The sequence below is a fragment of the Mobula hypostoma genome, chromosome 1 (genome assembly GCF_963921235.1).
Source record: "Mobula hypostoma chromosome 1, sMobHyp1.1, whole genome shotgun sequence".
NCBI lineage: Eukaryota > Metazoa > Chordata > Chondrichthyes > Myliobatiformes > Myliobatidae > Mobula > Mobula hypostoma.
This window is the reverse complement of record NC_086097.1, coordinates 39,283,808-39,307,736: the sequence shown is the minus strand read 5'-3', so window position 1 is coordinate 39,307,736 and position 23,929 is coordinate 39,283,808. Positions and strand designations below refer to the sequence as shown.

Genomic DNA, 23,929 nt, shown 5'->3' with positions numbered 1-23,929 from the left:
TTCAAAACATACTTAGAATGAGTAATCCTGATCATTTTTCACTTTCCGTTTGAACAAATGGAAAGGAAGAAATTTAAAAACTTAGCACAAAGGGACATAAAAGCTAACTCTCCTCCCTTTGTTACAATATACTTGGGTTTCAGCGTAGAATGTATTTTAAAGTGGTATTTTAGGTGAAAAAGATAGAAATCCAAGACATTTTGTGCCTTGGCTTTCCAGAATACTTTTTCTTCGCTCATTTTAATTCTCAACATATTTCTGTTATTTGACCATATTTAAAAATTCTATACTCGCGTACAAACATAACGCTGAACATTTTTTGTGTGTTTTTGTCTATGAAGCAAACATAGATCAAAATATTATAAGAACAGTTCAGAAAAAATAAGAAACTAAAGAAAAGATTTGGTCAAATTTCCTTTAACTTTCTGTTGAGACATTTGAAATAGATTTAGTATATTTAGGTAATGGTTATACAATTTGTACTTTTGTTTTACAGGCTGCTGCTGTGAAGTCTTATCTCAAAAGGATAAAATCTCTTCCTCCAGAGACCTACTATAATGCCGGTGGTCGTGCCTACCCTGATGTAGCAGCACTCTCTGATAACTACTGGGCTGTGGTCAATTTAATCCCCATTCCTTGGGTTTCTGGAACATCAGTGAGTGGAGTTATTTACATATATAATTTATACATTTATATTTAAACCTCTAACCATAATTAGATAAAAATCATTATTGTAGTTATAATTCCAGTCTAGTTCAATTTTTTTTATTAGGACACAGCCAGTTCCCATCGACATCATTGAATAAATATTTGGAAATTAGCATTTTCTGTCTATGAAGTTTGATTTTTTTCATTAACGTATTAGAAGACGAATAATTGAATTTTGTGTTACTGTGTTTATTAAAATGTTTTTTTAAATTTTTGTTTCAGGCTTCAACCCCTGTATTTGGTGGTATCCTGGCCCTCATTAATGATAATAGATTTCAACGAGGTCTTCCAGCTCTTGGTTTTATAAACCCCTTGCTTTACAAAATACAGGAGAATGGGACATCTGGAGCATTCTTTGATGTAAGTTAAAATGTGACTATTGACTCAAAACTGCCATTGTCCTTTGTTATAATACTTTTTGCTATTTTTTTAATATGTTGGAAGAATTTCTAGAAAAGGGTTTCTTTTTTTTTACCTTTTCTGACAAAAGTTGCTGAGTAAACTCCAGATGAACCAAAGACATGGCAGGTTCAGCATCTGCATTGTAACAACTGTGCACCTTGACCCTGTAGAATGGTGCTTCCTGCAATGTCATTGTACCAGCCTCTGTGTAGTTTTGTGTTGTAACTACCCAGCTCACAATGTAGTGTCAGCAAAGCAAAACATAATTGTTCATACCCTTTAGTTAGACTGGAGCTTAAGCTATTGGAGGTAGTGTTGGATAATGTGCTACATAGACGGATTAGCAACCTCCCAGTCTCATGCTGCTTACTGTACAGGAGGTGGCAGCATTTATCATAAATCGTCCTTAATTAGTGTTTGATTGAAGTAGCGAGCAAAGGTTTATTTGCATTAGGGGATTTGTAACTAAGACTTATAGAAATTAAACAATATGTATATGAATGGGTCCTTAATTTTTTTTTCAGATGGCCACACTGATCCAGATTTGGATGCATGTAAGGATTTTATTAAAAAAACTGAGATGGTTCATTGTACCTCGGTTCATGTGACAATAATAAACCAATTTCAATTCAATTTACCTTTTCTGCAGCTGACTGGAATTCCATTGAGGAATGTTGCCAATATCCTACATTGCAGTTAATTGAGAGAAATGGATAGCCACATTAAAACCTATTTCAGTCCTGCTGGTGTTCACTGCTGCATGGATTGTTCATCAGATAGTGCTGGGGGAATATGTAACCATTTAAATCACCTAGGAAAACAGTGCTGATCTATTGTAGGTTCAATAGTTCCATTAATATCAGAGAATGTATACAATACACAACCTGAAATTCTTGCTCTTTGCAGACATTCATGAAAACAGTACCCCAAACAATGGGTGACAGTAAAAACATTTGAACCTCAAAGCCCCCTTCTCCCCCTCCTACTCACACACAGCAGCAAAGCATCAACCCACACGCTTCCCCATTTACCTCAGCAAGAAGCATCAGCACCTACCACCCAAGCAATAGCAAAGCCCCATGATCTGCAGTACAACAAAAGTGTTACTGTTTTTACTGTGCTCAAATCTGTGTCCATGTTCCTTGCAACTCCAAGAATGAAATCTTCTAATCAGATTTGCATTCTTGCCACATAATGTAATAGTTCTAAAGACACTTGAATAGTACAGGCAGATCAGTTTAACAACTGTTACAGCAAACATTCATTTACCTTGACTTTCTTAACCTTCTAATACTTTTGCTAGAGTTTGCTTCCTTAAGACTATCAGAAACATTCATTACTAAAAATCAAAATCTTTTCCCCATCAAAAACAAGATTTAAGCTGAGAGGATTTTAAAGGGATGTAAAGGATATATAATTTTAACACTACAAGTGGTTAATACAAGGAAGATGCTGTCAAAGGACGTAATGGAATGAGGTGTAATTATTTAGGATGCATTTGACAGACGCGTAAGTAGGCACGACATAAAAGGTACAAATCTATTGCTGCAAATGGGATTAATGTAGATGGGTATAGAAATCGAGTTGGGCCCATGGGCCTCCTTTCATGATCAGAATAGGTTTTTGGAGAAGTCTGAACTTGGAGGGGTTTGTGTTTGACTAATCTGATTTAAATTTGAAGAAGAAACCCTTCAACTCCGAGTGGAGTCATCGGGACGCCGTCATATGACGGCATTTTTTAAGCAGGCTTTCTTGTTTTTACAAGGCCAAGTTGCTAGCTCGACGCTCAACCCAGCATGGATGGAAAGCGTGCAAGGGAGCCGGCTGGATTTGCACTAAAGAGCCTTCGCTCCGAAGTCCGGCGCTGATGCCACTACACCACCAGCCGGCTGATTCAAATTTACCAGTGAGCTAATAGTGAAAGGATTACAAAGGATGCCATCATATAGATTTTTAGAAAGCATTTGAGAAAAGGGAGTTGAGCAAAAATGAGGCCATGGAATAAGCAGATCAGGGATTAAACTAATTGGCATATAGCAGAATGCAAGATAAATTATTATTTTACAGACTCAATAATTCTAGTATTGCCACTGCTGATACAGGTGAACGAGATAACATTTTAAAATTTGCAGATGACTCCATGAAAGATTAGTAAAATGGTCTAGTGTCTTGCAAGTGTGATATAAGTGGTTTTTGCACAAAGAATGAGGAACGACATTTATTAACAAACACAAGAAAATCTGCAGATACTGGAAATCCAAAGCAGCACACACAAAATGCTGGAGAAACTCAGCAGGCCAGGTAGCAACTATGGAAAAGAGTAAACAGTCGACGTTTCGGGCAAGACCCTTTGTCAGGACTGATGCTGCCTGGCTTGCTGAGTTCCTCTGGTATTTTGAATGACATTTATTGATGTGGGGAATATCATGTTCTGCTTATCTATCTGTGTAAATCACTGGAAGTGGTAGAATGGCTGACAGAGTAGTTAGTAATACGATTTCAGATCTTGGAGAGCATATAGGAAAGCACAGAGGGATATTTTAAATTGTTGAGGTCACAACTAAACTGATATGATTTATTCTGATTGCTGCAAGATGTGAAGATCCACGAGGGCACAGAGAATTTTTTTACTAAAAAGGTTCCTGGGATGAGGAGTTTCAAATGTAAGGTTATTCTGGCAAAGCTAGGATGGTTCTCCCTGCACAAAGGTGCTGAGAAGAAATCTTAACAGGAGTGTGTCCAAGGTAGGATAATTAGAGAAAGGCCACTCTTCTTAGCAAATGATTCAGACAGGGAAGAGATACAAGTGGGATATGAGGAAAGTCCTTTATATAGAGTGGTAATGATCTAGGACTTGCTGCCCATAAATTTGTCACATTTATTGTCATATGCACGAGTGTTGAGAGGTTCAGGTACAATGAATAACTTGCAGCAGCATCACAGGCATATAAACAGACACAGAATGTAAATCATACAGGACAGTGAAGTGTGTGCAAAAACAAGACATTACTGCAGAGAAAAAATAGACAAATATATACAACATAGAACAGTGCAGCGCAGGAGAAGGCTATTCGGCCCAAACCTATTCAATTAGTAATCAAATGGCCAACTCAACTAATCCCCTCTGCCTACACAATGTTCATATTTCCATTTTCCTCACGTACATTGCCTATTGAAACATATGTTATCTCTTAAAATTCTCTAATGTTTCTGCCTCTACCACCACCCCAATCAGTACATTTGAGGCACTCACTACTCTTGGTGTTAGAAACTTGTTCCACACATCTGCTTTGAAATGACCCCTTCTCAGCTTAAATGCATGCCCTCTGGTCTTAGACATTTCAACTCTGGGAAATGTCTGATACCGTCTGTCTACTCTATCTGTGCCTCTCATAATCTTAAAAATCTGCATCAGATCTCCCCTCAGCCTCTACTGTTCCAGAAAAAACAACCCAAGTTTTCCCAACCTCTCGTTATAGCACATGCCCTCTAATCCAGGCAAAATCCTGGTAAACCTCTCTTGAACCCTCTCCAAAGGCTCAACATCCTTTCTTGTCCAGTACTTTATGCAATACTCCAGATGCAGTCTAACTAGAGTTTCATAAAGCTGCAACATAACTTCCTGACTTTTGAACTCGGTGCCTCGACTAATAAAGGCAAACCTGTTAAATGCCTTCCTAACCACCCTATCAACATGTATAGTCACTTACCCCTAGATCCCTCTGCTCATCGACACTATTAAAGATCTTACCTTCAACAGTGCACTGTCTCTTTGCATTTGACCTACCAAGGTGCATCACTTCACATTTGGCTGGGCTAAATTCCATCTTCCATTTCTTTGCCCATATCTGCAATTGATCTATATCATGTTGTATCCTTTGACAGTCTTCCATGCTATCCATTTCACGACCAATCTTTGTATCATCTGCAAATTTACTAACCCACATTTTCATCTAGGTTATTTATAAACATCACAAACAGTATAGGTCTCATTAGCAGAACACCACTAATCACAGACAGAATAAGTCCCTTCAACCACTACCTTCTGTTATGTGCAACCCAGTTCTGAATCCAGCAGCCACTTCACCATGGATCCCATGCACTTTAATCTTCTGGATGAATCTCCCATGAGGGATCTTGTCAAACGGGTCTCACTAAAATCCATGTACACAACAGCCATAGTTCCACTGACATCCATCACCCTCGTCACCTCATCAAAAAGCTCAATCAAGTTAGTAAGACACGACTTGAACGATCAGTAGACAGATTTGACATAGAATCGGAGGATGGTTGCTTCAGGTCAGAAGGTAATTCACTGTAGTTATCGATGTGCTGTATTTCTGATGTTATAGAAGGTGGTAACTTAGTCCTTCAGATGCATATTAGCTTTCAGAGCAATCTGTCAGTCCCATTCTCCACCTTTTGTTGTTGCTCTCTCACATGCTCATCAACTTCACCAATTCTCCAGCTACCCATCCATCTACCCCAGGTACAGTGGCCAATTAATCTACCAAGCAGGAAGTGTTTGGCATTTAGGAAGAAATGGTAGTACCTGAAGAAATCCAGAAAATGGAAAATCTATTAAACACCTCAACATTGCAACAACTCTAGCATCTTTCCTAGAATCTTTATTTTAATGGTATATGTAAAGCAGTCCTGCGAGTGGCAGTGTTATGGTGTTGTACTATCGCCTCAGAGATCTAGACGTTGACTTAAAATTGAAAATAAGTGCAAATCAAGCTTATGATTTTCTGTCTATTTTAAAATAACCTTTTTCTTATCTACATTCTTGATCCTATCCACATGACACACTAACATTATGTGCTTCTTTGATGGAATGACTTGTTTGCCAAGCTAACTAGGTCATCATGGGGATAAGACAAGATCCTAGCCTTAATTAGTTAGGCATTGTAGATTTGTTAGAATCTACATTAATGTCCACAATTCCTGGACACACAGTCAAATGCATTTCTGGAGTTTTTACTTAGAGAAAGGAGAGGGAGTTGCATACTAAGGATGTGTGGGGAAGCTGCACTTTCCAGCTGAGAAAGTTCATGGAATACTTATAAGACATAGGAGTAGAATTAGGCCATTTGGCGCGTCGAGTCTGCTGCAGCATTCCATCAAGGCTGATTTAGCATCCCTCTCAACACCATCCCCCTGCCTTCTCCCCATAACTTTTGACACCTTTACTAATCGAAAACCTATCAACCTCCGCATTAAATGTATTCAATCACCTGGCGCCACAGCCAGCAGTGGCAATGAATTCCACCTCTGGCTAAAGAATTTCAGATATTGTCTATGTAGTTGTAAAACTAGTGTTGAAGAAGAGTTGGAGACATTCTTATTAATGCTGGTACACGTATGTACAAGGGTCAGTCACATGTACTCCCCTCTGCATCAATGTCAAGGAGTGGTCAGTACTCAAGAATCTGGTAACCTCTAGCAGATTCTTTTAAATTCCTATTGTGAGTTTCCCCAATGCATTTAACTATGTAAAACTGGTTCTCACTGTGGCTGTAAATTGTTTCAAGAGAAATCTGGTGGAAGTTGCAATAGTTGCAGAAAACACAGCAACAGGAATACACCATTTAGTTTCTGAAGCTATTATAGCTATCACAGAAATCTTAGGTAATCTGTAAACCAAATGAGGTATCATAAGAGTCCAAACATTCTCTGTAGGTAGAAGCATTTCCTCACAACATCTTTGAAATTCAGATAGCACGTATTACCTATATAGATAAAAAACTAACTTCTCCGGGTGCACCAATGAGATTACAGAAGGTTTCTCAAATTGTACAAACTGGAAATAATATATTCAGGAAAGAGGCTAGCAAGCAGCATCTTACATTTAAATTTATCCCAGTTCCTCTTACCGTAAGAATTGTTATTTTGAGATAAAGCTACACATTATACATCTTTGTGTGCAATAGCATAGTGGTCAATTCACTGGACTTCTGGGCTGTTGATTTAGAAAATCAGTTTAAATTCCACCATGATGCTCTAAATTGATGTAATAACATTCATAACTATTTTATAAAAGGCTGGGTTCACTAGCCATGAAACCTTCCAATCGTTGTAAAAGTACGTCATTCATTCATGTCCCATGTCCATTAGGAAAACAATCTTGCCTTTTCGTGACTCAGACCTCAATGTAGTCAACTAAATGGCCTCCTCAGTTTAGGGGTATTTGGGATTGACAATAAATGCTATCATTGCCAGGGTATTCACGTCCTGTGAACAAATCAGTTCAAAATCCCTACACAATGTGAGTATAATGTAATCTTAAAACCCAGCTTTCATATGGGCAAACCCACTCAGCTTTCTTCCAAGGCCAACATATTCTGTTCCCTTTTAAGAAAAAAAGATTGTAGTTAATAGCAAGAACAAGAGTAATACAGGAGCTGAAGCCAGGAATACAACCAGGTAACCTTGACAATGGACAAGCTTGGAGGAAGAATGCAATAGAGAAAGGGAGAGAAGAGCTGAGGCACAAGAGCTAGAACATCGAAGGAGAAAATAAAGCAGTCCCAATTTAATTTCCAGAATACACAAGAAAATCAGTGCATTGTACTGTAAAAGGTAAAGTCTTCAACAAATTATTTTCAGCATCTAACAGTACAAAATTGTCTATACTATTCTTGAAATTTCAAAATACCCAGGAGAAACAAATGGACAAGATAAGCTGAATACTGCCCTCTTTTGAAAAAATTTTGGAAAGATATTTTTGATATTATTTCAACAGTTTTGCATATTGATTTACAACCTCATCCTATTACTGCAATTTTTGGTTTACCAATGACGGATCATAGTTCTTTATCCTCTTCAACTCATCGGATGATTGCATTTGTTACATTAATAGCTAGAAGATCCATCTTATTGAATTGGAAAGAGACCAATTTCAATGGTTTTCCCAAACTATATCATGTTTAAATTTAGAAAAAAATCAGAAGTGATTTAATCCTTTGGTTAAATTCAAAAAGACTTGGAGGCCATTTATTCAACACTTTCATATGATGTAGCTTGACCTTTTCCGAATCCTTTTTATTAACCTAGAATATATGGATAGAGGAGTGGAGTTAATGATTGTATTCGATGTCAGCCTTGTTTTGTTTAGATCAGTTTTTGGTTTGGTTTAGTTTAGTTTTTTTTTCTTAGTTTACTTTGGGGTTTTTTTTGCTCGTGATTTTTTTTCATTTTTCTTTTTATCGTGGTAAACTATATCAGGAGTTTGGGAGATCTATTATACTTGTATTATCTGTAGTTTTACTTGCATATGTCAATTACCAGTAATGTAATCCCAATCTTTTTGTATTAGTACTATTATGTTTATGAACTTGAAAATTAATAAAAAGATTATAAAAAAAAGATAAGCTGAATACTACAGTATTTCCAAAAACTGATTCCTAGTTCTACAAGATCTCCCTTAAGTATCAAGCCAACAGTATCTCACAGTATCATCCAAGTATTTTGTTTGTGTCTAATTAACATTTAAGATATTGTTCATAAACACCTCCCTAACATACATCATTAATAAACGAAGCATACACAGGAAGTTAAGTTTCAATATTTTTGTTGACAAGCACTTTGGATACATAGAATAAAAAAGGGAGAGTGTGCCAGCAATCTTCTTACTATCAGTAGAAATCAACTCAATTTATAACATAGAAAACATTCAAGTTCTGTACTTTTCAATTTATTGTTACAGGATTAGTAGACTCATCTATTTAGACATTTTCATGATTATATTCTAAGCAACTTGTACCCTAACAGATCTTGTTCAATTTTTAAATTATGACATAGACGTTGGTGTTGGAAAATATTAAGTGGGAGTGAGGGAGATTTAATTTGCACTGCACCTATGGGGCCATTCTGCATAATGACATTGAACTTTGAGGTGCTCTCGAAGAGATGCTTTATTCTATGTACTCCAATCTACCCTTATTGCCGTTTCTCAGCTCACTTTTTTCCTTCCTACCCCTTCCAACTGTAAGCTCAGGCTCACTGGAATTACTAGATTCTTCATATCTTAGGTTCTGTTGTTAATGTTACTCCATTTTACATTTAGGTAACTATTGGGTGCCATTACGGTTGTTTGGATAAAGAAGCTAAAGGTAAAGGATTCTGTGCTTCTCAATCTTGGGATCCTGTGACAGGATGGGGGACACCGAACTATCCAGAACTACTCAAGGTACTACTTCTGGAGAAAGATCATCATCCCTGACCTGAAGAAACCAAGATAGAGTGAAATCTGAATGAAAATCACATGATGAATTTCTTCACCCACCCCACTTTAATAATTTTGCCTTTTGTGTGTGTGTGGTTATTGATGCTCTAGTCTGTTCCATTTTAATTGATGAAAATGTTTATACAGCATCTAATTATTCAATTGTATTATATTGAAAATAAGACACTGATGTTCAAAGGAATGTTTTTGCTGCTTAAAATTTAAACTGATGCTACCTATCTTAAATATTCAGAATTGTACATTATGGCTACTATACCCATGTCAACCAGCAAGCTCACATCCGCATCTGTTCCACACCACCTTAAGGGCAGGATACAATTGCTCATTAACCTACTGACCAGTATGTATTTAGCATAAGGTGTGGGGGGAGAGGGTAGTTTTTGCACTCACAGGGACAACATGCAAACACCACAAAGCACCAGAGGTCAAGAACGAACCTCCGGTCTTTGTAGCTGTGAGACAAGTGCTAACCACTAAAGTACAGTATTTCACTGATCAATAGTTCTTTAACTAACTGAAGTTCATATTATAATATTGGCTTATAGTTAATCAAACCAGGTACAGTGGCAAATATTATAAACCCACTGAATCCAAGTTGCACAATGGAGTTTGATTACATTTTAACTAGACATTCTGTCTAGATTTAAATTTGCAAATGTTGAATTGCTCAAGTTAAAGATTACAGTTGCAATCTTTTGATAATGACATTTTAAAATAAGTATTTGAATATGTTGAAAATATGATTGAAAGATTTTATTTACATGATTTTTACATTAAGCTGTACACAAAGTGCATATGAAGAATCTTCAAATTGTAAAAAAATTATGATGATGAGCTTCGTTTCTCATTAGTCTGGCCTGTTTGATCAGGTACCATCTGTGGATCAAACAGATAATGCAGGTAACGGTAAATCTTTTCAGCTCGCAGGTGGCTGACCTTTGCTTGAGTTGCGATTTCAACCACTGAACTGAAAATTAACAAAAAAATTACCATTAGTTTAAGACCTTTATCATTAATAAATTGTAATATAACTTTTGATGACCACCATGCCCCCAGATGTTAATAACCATCTTTAATACATGCAAGACATATTTCAAGTAAATATTTTATTTTAATCAATAAATTCTTGTGACATCTTTGCATTAGATTTCCAGTCTTCTTTACGTATTAAAAACACTGCACCTGCAATAGAATTTAAACCATTTGAGCAACTGTGGGCCTTGGAACACTAAATTTCTTTGCAAGTGAGGATAAACTTCATGAATGTTCCACTAAGTACAGGTCGACCTTTACTAATCCGGCACCACTGGGACCTGAGGAGTGCCGGATTAGTGAAAATGCCGAATTACAGAAGGATCATATTAAGCATAATCAGTGCCAGATTATCGAACAGGTAGTTGGATTAGTGAAGGTCGACCTGTATTAGAATTTGTATTCTAGACAACAGTTTAAGGAAAACGAGGTACTTAACTGCATTGATGTCAAGCAATTTACCATAATACCTCTAAATCACTTACACAACTTGAAAGAACAACAAATCTTGAGATCACAAATAACAAACTATATATGCTAACAAAATAACTTTTATCCTCTACTACTGGTTTAATGTGTGAGGGAAGTTATCGCAGCAAATAATTTGAATATGGATGGAGGAAGATAATGTTATACCACTAACTTTCATTTAAGATGTAAATAAAACTGATGGAACTCAAAACATTTTACCTGTTTGCAGCTTCTTTCACAGAGCTGAAGAGGTGACAGAGATTTAAAGCTGTTATATAACTGACATCAGGGATGCTGAGGTAGAACTGTAAAATCTGTTGTCGGAGACCGCTAACCTCCAATGGTACAGTAATGGCAGCATTCTTTCTCTCTTCAACGTGGACAAGTTCAGCAAGCAAACCAGCAGTTTCCTCCTGACCAGAGCTAAATAAAATTCTAATTCCAGCTGTGGTCAGAGCTGACAACAAGCCATCATAGGACTTGGTTCTCTGAAAGATTCTAGATGTATCTCCTGTAATTCATCGATATTATAGAGATCAGCACAACTTGTTTTGCTTCAAATCAAAAACAAAACCACTAATCTTATTTTTTTCTTGTTATGAGGTAGGAAATTACTTATGCATATTTCATGTCATGTCTAAGAGACCTCACATTCTTTTATGCTTTACACTAAATTGACATATTTCGTAGTAGTACACTCAAAGATCTATGGTTATACCCAATCTAGTGTTGGAGTTAGAGCCCTTCCACACACCATGTTCTTTTCCAAACCCTCATATACTTACCCAAACCAATTGCATTTACCAAGGCATAGTCGGTTAAACATCAAGTGATCATCCAACTGCTGTTTAAAAGCTTGCTTACCAGTGAAAAGGACCTTGGCAATTGTGGGAATGGCTTACAGCAGAATGAAATGCTTGAGTGTATAAACTTTAAGAAACAGGGTGTGCTGGAGCTTTTGAAAGATATTAAGTTAGATAAGTTGCTGGGACCGGACGAGATGTACCCCAGGCTACTGTGGGAAACGAGGGAGGAGATTGCTGAGCCTCTGGCGATGATCTTTGCATCATCAATAGGGATGGAAGTAGTACCAGAGGACTGGAGGGTTGCAAATGTTGCTCCCTTGTTCAAGAAAGGGAGTGGAGATAACCCAGGAAATTATAGACCAGTGAGTCTGACTTCAGTGGTGGGCAAGTTGTTGGAGAAGATCATGTGAGGCAGGATTTATGAGCATTTGGAGAAACATAATCTGATTAGGGATAGTCAGCATGGCTTTGTCAAGGGCAGGTTGTGCCTTACGAGCCTAATTGAATTCTTTGAGGATGTAACAAAATCATTGGTGAAGGTGGAGCAGTCGATGTAGTGTATGTGGATTTCGGTAAGGCATTTGATAAGGTTCCCCATGCAAGGCTCATTCAGAAAATAATGAGGGATGGGATCCAAGGAGACCTTGCTTTATAGATCAGGAACTGGCTTGCCCACAGAAGGCAAAGGGTGGTTGCAGATAGTTTGCATTCTGCATGGAGGATGGTGACTAGTGGTGTTCCACAGAGATCTGTTCTGGGACCCCTCCTCTTAGTGATTTTTATAAATGACCTGGATAAGGAAGTAGAAGGGTGGGTTACGAAGTTTGCTGATGACACAAAAGTTGGGGGTGTTGTGGATAGTCTGGAGGTTGTCAGAGGTTACACTGGGACAATGACAGGATGCAGAACTGGGCTAAGAAGTGGCAGATGGAGTTCAACCCAGATAAATGTGAAGTGGTTCATTTCAATCGGTCAAGTTTGAAGACAGAATATAATATTAATGGTAAGACCCTTGGCAGTGTGGAGGATCAGTGAGATCTTGGGATCCGTGTCCGTAGGACACTCAAAGCTGCTACGGAGGTTGACAATGTTGTTAAGAAGGCATATGGTGAGTTGGCATTCATCAGTTGTGGGACTGAGTTCAAGAGCCATGAGGTAATGTAACAGCTATATAAGACCTTAGTTAGACCCCACTTGGAGTACTGTGTTCAGCTCTGGTCACCTAACTACAGGAAGGATGTGGTTACTATAGTGAGAGTGCAGAGGAGATTTACAAGGATGTTGCCTGGATTGGAGAGCATGCCTTATGAGAATAGGTTGAGTGAACTTGACCTTTTCTCCTTGGAGCGAGAGAGGATAAGAGGTGACCTGATAGAGGTGTATAAGATGACAAAAGGCATTGATCATGTGGATAGCTGAAAGCTTTTTCCCAGGGCTGAAATGGCTAACATGAGGGGGCACAGCTTGGTAGAAGGTACAAGGGAGATGTCAGAGGTTTTTTTTTACAGAGAGAGCTGTGGGTGTGTGGAATACACTGCCAACGAAGGTAGTAGGGGGCGGATCCAATAGGGTCTTCTAAGAGACTCTTAGATAGGTACATGGAGCTTAGAAAAATAACAGCGCTATGCGACAGGGAAATTCTAGGCAATTTCTAGAACAGGTTACATGGTCAGCACAACAGTACAGGCAAAGGGCTGGTAATGTGCTGTAGATTTCTATGTTCTATGTTTCTGTTTGTTTATTGAGATGCAGTGCAGAAGAGGCCCTTCCGGCCATTTGAACTGTACTGCCCGCCATCCCCCGATATAACCTCAGCCTAATCACAGGACAAATTACAATGACCAATTAACCTACCAACTGGTACCTCTTTGAACTGTGTGAAAAAACTGAAGCACCCAGAGGAAATCCACCCATTCACAGGGAGAATGTAGAAACTCCTTACCAACAACAGTGGAAGTACCTCGCCACCACCATCACCAGCTACCTACTCTGACAGTGTGTTCCAGAGTGTAAATGCCCTCTGGTGGGGAAAAAAATTCTTCCTCATCTCCCCTCTAACCTCTTACTCCTCACCTTATGTCTTTTAGTCTTGAACATCGCTGCCATACCTAGGCTTTTTGTTTTTCATTTCTCAGGATCCTCTTTGGCCTTTTCTGCACCAAAGAAGCTAAAGCATAGTCTTTCCTCATAACTGAATCAATCCATACTAGATAACATTCTGGTGAATCCCCTCTGCACTATCTTCTATGTGGTCACATCCTTCCTACAGTATGGCAACTAGATCAAAGTGCATTATTGCAGCTGTGGCCTAACTAATGTTTTATAAAACTTTACCAAATCCTCCTTGCTCTTATATTCCCTGTCTAGGCTAATGAAGCAAACATCTCTTCACCATCCTATCTACCCATGTTGCCACTTTGAAGGATCTTTAGACTTGTACACCAGTGCCCCCGTTCCTCAATACTCTATTAGACATTGATTAATACAGCAGAGAAAGAGATCCTTCAGCCCAACTTGTCCTTGTTGACCATGTTCCTCTAAACCTTCCCTATCCACGACTTACTGAAGTATATCACCTTCTCATGTATCAGGATTAAATTCCATCTGCCTTTGATCAGCCCAATTTAGCAACTGATCAATATCATCCTGTAGGCAATAACTATTCTTCTCATGATCATCAACACCGCCAATTTTCATATCATCTGCAAACTTACTAATTATGGATCCAAATCATTAATGTTTATTTACATTAATGACTTAAATGCAGAATTAATAAGTTACAATCACAAGAATAGCTAGTACACACTGCCTATTATTACTAACCCAATTTTGGATCCAATTTGCCATTTTGCCTTGGATCCCAATGGGCTCTAACTTTTTGGACCAGCTTTCCATTTGGATTTTGTCAAAGGCTTTACTGAAGTTCATATAAAACACATCAACTGTACTACCTCTTCAAAAAACAACTAATCAGACAAGATCTTCCACTAATAAATCTGTTAACTATACAGTTCAATCCCAGCCCTTCTAACTCTAGATTAAGCCTGCCCCTCAGAAGTTTCCCCATTGACATCAGAATAACAGTCCTATAATTACCGGGTTTATCCCTGCGATAACTAGAACTTGGCACAGTACAGCACCATAGAAGGCCCTCTGGGTCACAATCCCTTTTCAACATGCCCCTCTCACCTTAAATGCATGCCCTCTGGTATTAGACATTTCAATCCTGGGAAAAAGATACTGGCTTTCTTATGCCTCTCATAAACCTCTATATCATCTCCCCTCAGTCTCCACGCTCCACAGAAAATAATCCACTTGTACTCTGATCCAAGAATCATCTCAGTGAACATCTTCTGAACCCTCTCCAAAGCTTCAACATCCTTCCTATAAGAGGGTGACCAGAACTGTATGTAAAACTTTAGCCTAACTGGAGTTTTATAAAGCTGCAATAATTTCCTGACTCTAAACTCAATTCCTGAACTAATAAAGGCAAGCATGCCATATGCCTTCTTTATGACTCTATCAACCTATGTAGCCACTTGCAGTAAGCGATGGACTAGGACCTTAAAATCACTCTGCACATCAATACTTTAAGGGTCTTTCCATTAACAGTGCAACCTCTCTTCACGTTTGATCTCCGAAAGTCCAACACTTCAAATTTGGCCTGATTACCCCCAATTTACCACTTTTCCAACCTTCTCTACAACTGATCTACATTCTGCTGTATCCTTTGCCAGACTTCTAAACTATCTACATCACCACCTCCTCTCGTCTTATAGCTATGCCCTCTAGCACTTGACATTTCCACCCTGGGAAAAAGACTATCCTACACATATTCCCACACAGTAATCAAGTATTTTTGAAGACACGCAGAAGCCATCAACCACTTTGAAAGAAAAATGTCACAAACAAGTATGTGATATAATAATGCTAGGACTATATAGTTTCTGCACAATAAAAGGATGATGACAGTATGAAGTCACTGAAAGGCCAGTAGGTCCCATCCTTCTTCCACCTCCGCTAAACTCCACCTAAATTCTGAAGAATTAATAATGCAATTTACTAGGTAAATATACTTCTATATTCTAATATTCATTGACCTCTCTCCCCTATGAACAGGAAAGCTCTATTCTCAACATCTTAAGGAGTAGGTTTATAAAAGTAGTCTTAATATATGTGCACATTTCTCCAGTGTCCAGTTTTGTATTTTGCTTTGTGCACCTATAGTGTATTAGAATAAAATATTATGAGAACCTTACTATAGTGATATCTACAAATGTTTACACCTAAACAAGTAATTTTTGTGATGTTCTCAACATCATAGCTGAAGTATACATCTTTTGTGTCTTGGAAACCTGAAAAGATTTTGTGAAATACTATCTGATTCAAAGAATTATGGGAAAAAAAAACATTCTCACCTGGTTTTGATCTGTCCTTTTCCACAATGACACATATACGTTCAAACATGGCCTGAAGGTGCTGAATACGGTTGATAAACTTACTTCGGTTTGCACTGCTTGCAAACTCCAATAAGAATATTCTTTCCACAACCATTCTGTTGCTCACTATATAATCACATCCATTGAGAGGACAAATTTCAGCTTTAATGCCATGTTGAATACGTAGAGAAGAAACCAGATTTGGCCCAGAGGAAATTTCTCGACTGTCTACAAGAATTTGCAGTGGAGCTGTTCCAGAAGACACTGGGTGTGTAATAGCAGTAAGATGATCTTTGTACAGAGCTTCACCTGATGTTGAAATTGTGGAGGCATCGTTCTTCCCCAGTGATTTGTCCATCTGTAATAAGAAATGGATTTTATTGTACTATTGCTTACCAACATACTTAGAAACATCAGATCACTCACGATCCAAAGGCACATCTATAGTTAACGCTGGTATTGTTTTAGGAAGTGTTTAAACTAATTTGGTTGGAAAAGGGAACTGGAATATTGATTAAGAAAAAATGTGAACGTCAGATTGAGAGAGGCAGATACAAGAGCAAATAAAAGTAGCATGACATGATTCCATGTGAAGAGGGAATATAGCAGTTTCCAGGAAAGTATTGTGTTTGTAAACACAAAGCTTGGGATAAAAGGCTAATGAGCTAAAGATACAAAAACAAAACATGAAATTTTAAAAGCATGGTGATAGATCTGATACAATCCTAGCAGGTTTGGTTGCTTAAATATCCCTGAATATATGTTCCACAGAGATGGGGAAGTAAGATGGGGATGTGATTGGTAAGTGGGAAGCCTTCAAAGGAGAAATTTTGAGAGTGCAGAGCTTGTATGTTCCTGTCAGGATTAAAGGCAAAGTGAATAGGAATAAGGAACCTTGGTTCTCAAGGGATATTGCAACTCTGATAAAGAAGAAGAGAGAGTTGTATGACATGTATAGTAAACAGGGAGTAAATAAGGTGCTTGAGGAGTATAAAAAGTGCAAGAAAATACTTAAGAAAGAAATCAGGAGGGCTAAAAGAAGACACAAGGTTGCCTTGGCAGTCAAAGTGAAGGATAATCCAAGGAGCTTTTACAGGTATATTAAGAGTAAAAGGATTGTAGGGATAAAATTGGTCCTCTTGAAGATCAGAGTGGTCGGCTTTGTGCGGAACCAAAAGAAATGGGGGAGATCTTAAATGGTTTTTTTGCGTCTATATTTACTAAGGAAACTGGCATGAAGTCTATGGAATTAAGGGAAACAGGTAGTGAGATCATGGAAACTGTACAGATTGAAAAGGAGGAGGTGCTTGCTATCTTGAGGCAAATTAAAGTGGATAAATCCCCAGGACCGGACAGGGTATTCTCTCGGACCTTGAAGGAGACTAGTGTTGAAATTGCAGGGGCCCTGGCAGATATATTTAAAATGTCGGTGTCTACAGGTGAGGTGCCGGAGGATTGGAGAGTGGCTCATGTTGTTCCGTTGTTTAAAAAAGGATCGAAAAGTAATCTGGAAAATTATAGGCCAGTAAGTTTGACGTTGGTAGTGGGTAAGTTATTGGAGGGAGTACTAAGAGACAGAATCTACAAGCATTTGGATAGACAGGGGCTTATTAGGGAGAGTCAACATGGCTTTGTGCGTGGTAGGTCATGTTTGACCAATCTATTGGAGTTTTTCGAGGAGGTTACCAGGAAAGTGGATGAAGGGAAGGCAGTGGATGTTGTCTACATGGACTTCAGTAAGGCCTTTGACAAGGTCCCGCATGGGAGGTTAGTTAGGAAAATTCAGTCGCTAGGTGTACATGGACAGGTGGTAAATTGGATTAGACATTGGCTCAATGGAAGAAGCCAAAGAGTGGTAGTAAAGGATTGCTTCTCAGAGTGGAGGCCTGTGACTAGTGGGGTGCTACAGGAATCAGTGCTGGGTCCATTGTTATTTGTTATCTATATCAATGATCTGGATGATAATGTGGTAAATTGGATCAGCAAATTTGCTGATGATACAAAGATTGGAGGTGTAGTGGACAGTGAGGAAGGTTTTCAGAGCCTGCAAAGGGACTTGGACCAGCTGGAAAAATGGGCTGAAAAATGGCAGATGGAGTTTAATACAGACAAGTGTGAGGTATTGCACTTTGGAAGGACAAACCAAGGTAGAACATACAGGGTAAATGGTAAGGCACTGAGGAGTGCAGTAGAACAGAGGGATCTGGGAATATGGATACAAAATTCACTAAAAGTGGTGTCACAGGTAGATAGGGTTGTAAAGAGAGCTTTTGGTACATTGACCTTTATTAATCAAAGTATTCCTTTATTAATCAAAGTATTGAGTATAAGAGCTGGAATGTTATGATGAGGTTGTATAAGGCATTGGTGAGGCCGAATCAGGAGTATTGTGTTCAGTTTTGGTCACCAAATTACAGGAAGGATATTAATAAAGTTGAAAGAGTGCAGAGAAGGTTTACAAGGATGTTGCCGGGACTTGAGAAACTCAGTTACAGAGAAAGGTTGAATAGGTTAGGACTTTGTTCCCTGGAGCGTAGAAGAATGAAGGGAGATTTGATAGAGGTATATAAAATTATGATGGGTATAGATAGAGTGAATGCAAGCAGGCTTTTTCCACTGATGCAAGGGGAGAAAAAAACCAGAGGACATGCGTTAAGGGTGAAGGGGGAAAAGTTTAAAGGGAACATGGGGGAGGGGCGCTTCTTCACACAGAGAGTGGTGGGAGTATGGAATGAGCTGACAGACGAGGTGGTAAATGCGGGTTCTTTTTTTAACATTTAAGAATAAATTGGACAGATACATGGATGGGAGGTGTATGGAGGGATATGGTCCGTGTGCAGGTCGGTGGGACTAGGCAGAAAATTGTTCGGCACAGCCAAGAAGGGCCAAAAGGCCTGTTTCTGTGCTGTAGTTTTTCTATGGTTTCTAAGGAGAAGAAGAGCAGGGTGGTGGCTGTATTGATTAATGGAAATATTTCCAGGAGTGTTCAGTAGAGATTCATTATATTGCTGGTCGTATTCTATTGGCCTCAAGCAAATGGAAAGGATTACTGAAATGTGCAGGGAGATGCAAGAATAAACGAGTAACATTGGAGGGATTCAGTTGCCTAATGGACTTTGATAATACAATAATCAACAAAACGGGGAAGAAATTCTGAAGTGCGATGAAGACTTTGTGATCAGTATGTTCCTACCCTAGCAACATAGGAAGGTAAGAAACCGTGCTGGAGAATAAAGTCAGTCAAGTGAAGTAAGTGTACCTGAAAGAACACTCAGAATCAGACTTAATATCACAGGCATATGTTGTGAAATATGTTGTTTTGCAGCAGCAGTAAATTGCAATGCAGAATAATAAAAACTATTGTACTGCTGTTGCAAAACAACAAATTTCACAACATATACCAATGATATTAAACCTGATTCTGATTCTGAATGTTCTTTCAGATACACTTGCTTCATCTGACTGACATTATTTAAATAAATAAGTAGTGCAGAAAGAGAGTGGAAAAATACTGAGATAGTGTTCATGGGTTCATTGTCCATTCAGAAATCTGATGGCAAAGGGAAGAAACTGTTCCTGAAATACTGAGTGTGTGTCTTCAGACTCCTGTACCTCCTCCTTGATGGCAGGGTGTTGAGGGACCTTAATGATGGATGCTTCCTTTTTGAGACATCACCTTTTGAAGGTGTCTTGGATGCTGGGGCGTTTAGTGCCCATGATGGAGCTGACTGAGTTTACAACTTTCTGCAGCTTTTTCTGACCTGTGCAATGGGCCCCTTCATACCAGACAGTGATGCAACCAGTTAGAATGCTCTCCATGGTACATCTGCAGAAATTTACAAGTGTCCCTGGTGCATTACCAATTCTCCTCAAACCCCTAATGATACAAAACCACTGTCACGCCTTCTTTGTAACTGCATCAATATGTTGGGCCCTGGACAGATCCTCAGAGGCGTTGACACACAGGAACTTGAAACTGCTCACCCTTTCCACTTCTGATCCCTCAATAAGAACTGGTGTTCGTTCCCTCAACATCCCCCTTCCTGAAGTCTAAAATTAATTCCTTCATCTTCAATCTTAGGTTCACAAGGATTAGGGTATGAAAAGGAGCAAGCAGAAAGTTACAGTAAAAACACAAATATAGGCGGGAAATTTCAACGCATTGGTAACAGACCTGGTGTAATAAATTAATAAACAATTTGTAGACAAAACTGTAATTGAACAATGCCCAGTGTATAGAGCAGATACGATTCCTACTAGTAGCAAAATTAAGAAGAAACAAATAATAAGATATCTAGGGTGATAAGAGAGGGAATAAGATGAAGCAAGGAAATGCTGAACCAAAAAAGGTGGAGGAGAGTTTAGATATTGCTGAGGTAATGATCCTAATCTTTCAATCATCCTTCAATACAGCTTTGACGCTAGAGGGCTGCGTGAAATGTAACTGTTACACACATTTTTAAAAAATGAGCAAGAATCATCGCAGCAACTACAAACCAATCAATTTAAGCATAATGATAGAGAAAGTTAAAGAAACGTTAATCAGGATGCAGTGTAGTCAATTAAATTAATAGAAGCCAGTCAGATTTTAAAGTTAATTTTGTATATTGTACAAAAGCACACTCATTCAACAATACTTACAACAGGATCAATAAAGTGAAGCTCATTGGTTTGGGATTTTACTTCTGTTTTGTCTTGCGTTGTGTTGCATTTAATCTTTGAACTTTCTGGAGTAAGAGTTGAATTGCACCTTCTTGAACATTTTTGCTCCACTTGGAAGTCCAAGGTTTCAGACACACAAGACTGGAGATTCAACCTGAACATGCAGCTTCTGTCCAAGGAGCAAAGAGCTGAAGGTTTCCTTTTATCACTTTCTGCTACTCGTAAAGTATTTTTTGAAATGGACTTTTTAAAAGAGCTATCCAATCTTTGTCCAGAAGAACATAAGGTAACATTTTTATCTTCAGGAGTCTGTTTACTCTTGCTGTCTTGTATCGGAACACTTTCTGCCAATTGACGTTTCATATTCGTATCTAATTCCTCTTCACTGGAATCATCCAATAAAATGATGCGTCTGCTTTTCTTTTTTTTGGATAACTCATCTTTGCCATTTTGATTTTCTGCCTTTTTTGATCTCATTCTGTGCCGAGTTAAATACTGATTGTCTTCTCCAATGAGATCAAAATTAACAATATCATCATCACTTAATTCAGTTTGATTTTCATCATCTTCCCGAACACAAAAACTATCTTCCAAGTAGGTTTCATCCTGTTCAGGGATCTGAGGTCATGAGAAGAACATTATTATAACAGGTCAGAAAGTAAACTTGTAATTATTGGCTTAGAATGTAATACCCCATCACTATTAACAAATTTAATTTAAGGGGAAAAAAGCAAACACTGGAAATCAAGTATGAATACAAACGCCAAAAGCAATCAGATTTTTCTTATTTTCTCCCCTCCTCAACAGTCCTGATGAAGTCTTAGGTCAAAACACCTATTGTTTATTCCTCTCCATAAATGCTGCCTGACCTGCTGAGTTTCTCTATCATTTTGTGTTTGTTGCACTGGATTTCCAGCATCTGCAGAATCTCGTGTTTATATTCTACATACTTTTGATTCCTGGACTGCCAGGCAACTCAAGGACAGAAAATGTACCACCAACACAAACTCTGTAAAAGTCCTCCAAATTCCCTGCAAGGCCATCGATTGGATGCCAAAAATCACACTCCCAATAAAGACACAAGTTCTGTCATGAGACGGGGAAAAGATTCAAGAATGTTCTGAAGTCTTTCAAGACAAAATGCAATATCCCACTGTCTCTTGGGAATCTCCAGTCTATAGCCACGTAAAGTGAAGAAGGAGTATTCAAGATATCATCAAAAACTGTACACTTTAGCACATGGCAGTGCAACCTGGGAAGATTAATAAAGTAAGGGAAAACTTAATGCATGTTTGAGCCAGAGTGTGTATTAAGAAGGGCCTTTGGCATGCAAATCCATGGATTCCTGAAGGAGGCAGCACTATTAATGAGGAAGTTATCAGGGCATATGGGACACATGCCTTCATTAACCAACCCCAGAAGCGGAGAGCACACAAGAGGTGGTTATGGTACAACTTTATAAAACATGATATGGCCTCAACGAGCACTATGTAAAGTTCTGATCGCTGTACTAAAGGAAGGATGTGATTACACTGCAGGTTCACCAAGCTGATGCCTGGGATAGTGTGATTCAATTATGAGGAGAAACTGGAAAAAATGGCCTTGCTTTTCTTAGAACAGAGGAAGTTGAAGGGCAGACTAAGAGGTGTATACAAAATAATGAAGGGTGTAGATAGGGGAGAAGCAAGAAAATTTCCCCACAGAGAGGCGTCTAAAGCATAGGACGTTTAGTGGGGATCTGAGTTTTTCCACCCAAAGAGTGGTTGAAATCTAATGCACTGACACTTGAATGGGGAAGACAGTTATATTTTCACATCCTTAGTAAAGCTGCTGCCAAGGTTCATTATCGGACTTTAGTAAGGCTTTCAACTAGTTCCCTCATTGTATGCTGATACAGAGGATTAGGGTCCAAGGAGACTTGGTAAAATGGATTCAAAATTGGCCTGGCAATCTCCACTTCCTGAGGAAATTGGGGTGACTGAGGCTCCCCATTTCCATTCTAACCAAATCCTAACAGAACTCCATCGAGACTGTCCTGACCAGATCTGGTATGGGAATTGCAATGCATCAGACTGCGAGACCCTGCAACAGATTGTGAGGACTGCTGAGAGAATCACTGAGGTCTCCTTATACCCCCTCCCACCCCATCCAGGACATACACCAGAAATGCTGTGTTCACAGATCCCTCATTTTGTCAAGAACCACTCCCATCTGTCCCACAATCTCTTTGACCTCGTACCATTAGGCACAAGGTACTGCAGTATAAGAACAAGGACTGTTGGGCTGGATAACGGTTTCCTCCCCCGAGCTGTGAAACCTCTGAACACCCTGCTATCACCCAGTACACATTATATATGACAGCACCAGTAGCAGTGATACTGATGTACATTTAACCATGTCATATATACACTTTATGCCAACTTGTACTTTTACAGAATATTTTAACTGTTAATATTATTTTATGTGCTGTATGTGATATATGTACTGTGTTTTGCAGCTTGGTCCCTGAGGAACGTTGTTTCATTTAGCTGTATACACGTGCATAGTTGAATGACCATACACTTGAAGACAGTGGGTAGTGGTGGAAGGAGTGTTATTCTGACTGGAGGTCTGTGACCTGTGGTATTCCACAAGAGTCAGTGCTGGGACCTCTGTCTTTTGTGATACATACAAATCATTTTGATAAAAATGTAGATGTATGTAGATCAATCCATCTCAACCCAAAATATTGACCGTATATTTGTTCCATAGATGCTACCTGACCTGCTGAGTTCCTCCAGCCTTTTGAGTGTATTGAGATGAATTGATCAGTAAGTTTACATGTAACACAGCAATTTGAGCTAAGGATAGAAAGGAATGTTGCCAAAAGGTTCAGTGGGATAAAAACCAAATGGAAATGTGGGCAGAGAGGTAGCAGATGCAGTTTGGGAGATTAAGTGAAAAGGGAAAGTATGCAGTAAATAGCAGGACTCTTAAAAACACGTGTATAGAAGGATCATGAGACACTAGTCCATAGCTCCTTGATAGTGGCAACACGTTTATAGGGTGCTAAAGAGGGTGTACAGCACTCCTCCCTTCATCAGTCAGGGTGATGAGTATAGAAGTCACAAAGTCATGTTGCAGTTGTATAAAACTGGTTAAGATATATTTAGATTACTGTA

The 23,929-nt window shown here is 38.7% G+C and overlaps 2 protein-coding genes across 3 annotated transcripts in view; one reads left to right on the top strand and one right to left on the bottom strand.

Annotated features, from left to right (window-relative positions):
- The window catches only part of tpp1 (tripeptidyl peptidase I), a 45,439-nt gene extending 35,279 nt beyond the window's left edge, over positions 1-10,160 (top strand). The window contains exons 11-13 of the mRNA XM_063047101.1: positions 497-655; positions 931-1,068; positions 9,179-10,160. Coding sequence (XP_062903171.1) covers positions 497-655; positions 931-1,068; positions 9,179-9,334 — 453 coding nt within the window. The 3' untranslated portion in view covers positions 9,335-10,160. The remainder of the gene's footprint in view (positions 1-496; positions 656-930; positions 1,069-9,178) is intronic.
- Positions 10,161-10,169: 9 nt separating this feature from the next.
- Positions 10,170-23,929, bottom strand: part of fancm (FA complementation group M) — a 154,314-nt gene continuing 140,554 nt past the window's right edge. For both annotated transcript variants that reach the window (XM_063047072.1, XM_063047081.1), the window contains 4 exons: positions 20,748-21,386; positions 16,086-16,464; positions 11,081-11,372; positions 10,170-10,325 (listed from right to left, as the gene is read on the bottom strand). In XM_063047072.1, the coding sequence (XP_062903142.1) occupies positions 10,181-10,325; positions 11,081-11,372; positions 16,086-16,464; positions 20,748-21,386 (1,455 nt within the window). In that variant the 3' untranslated portion in view covers positions 10,170-10,180. The remainder of the gene's footprint in view (positions 10,326-11,080; positions 11,373-16,085; positions 16,465-20,747; positions 21,387-23,929) is intronic.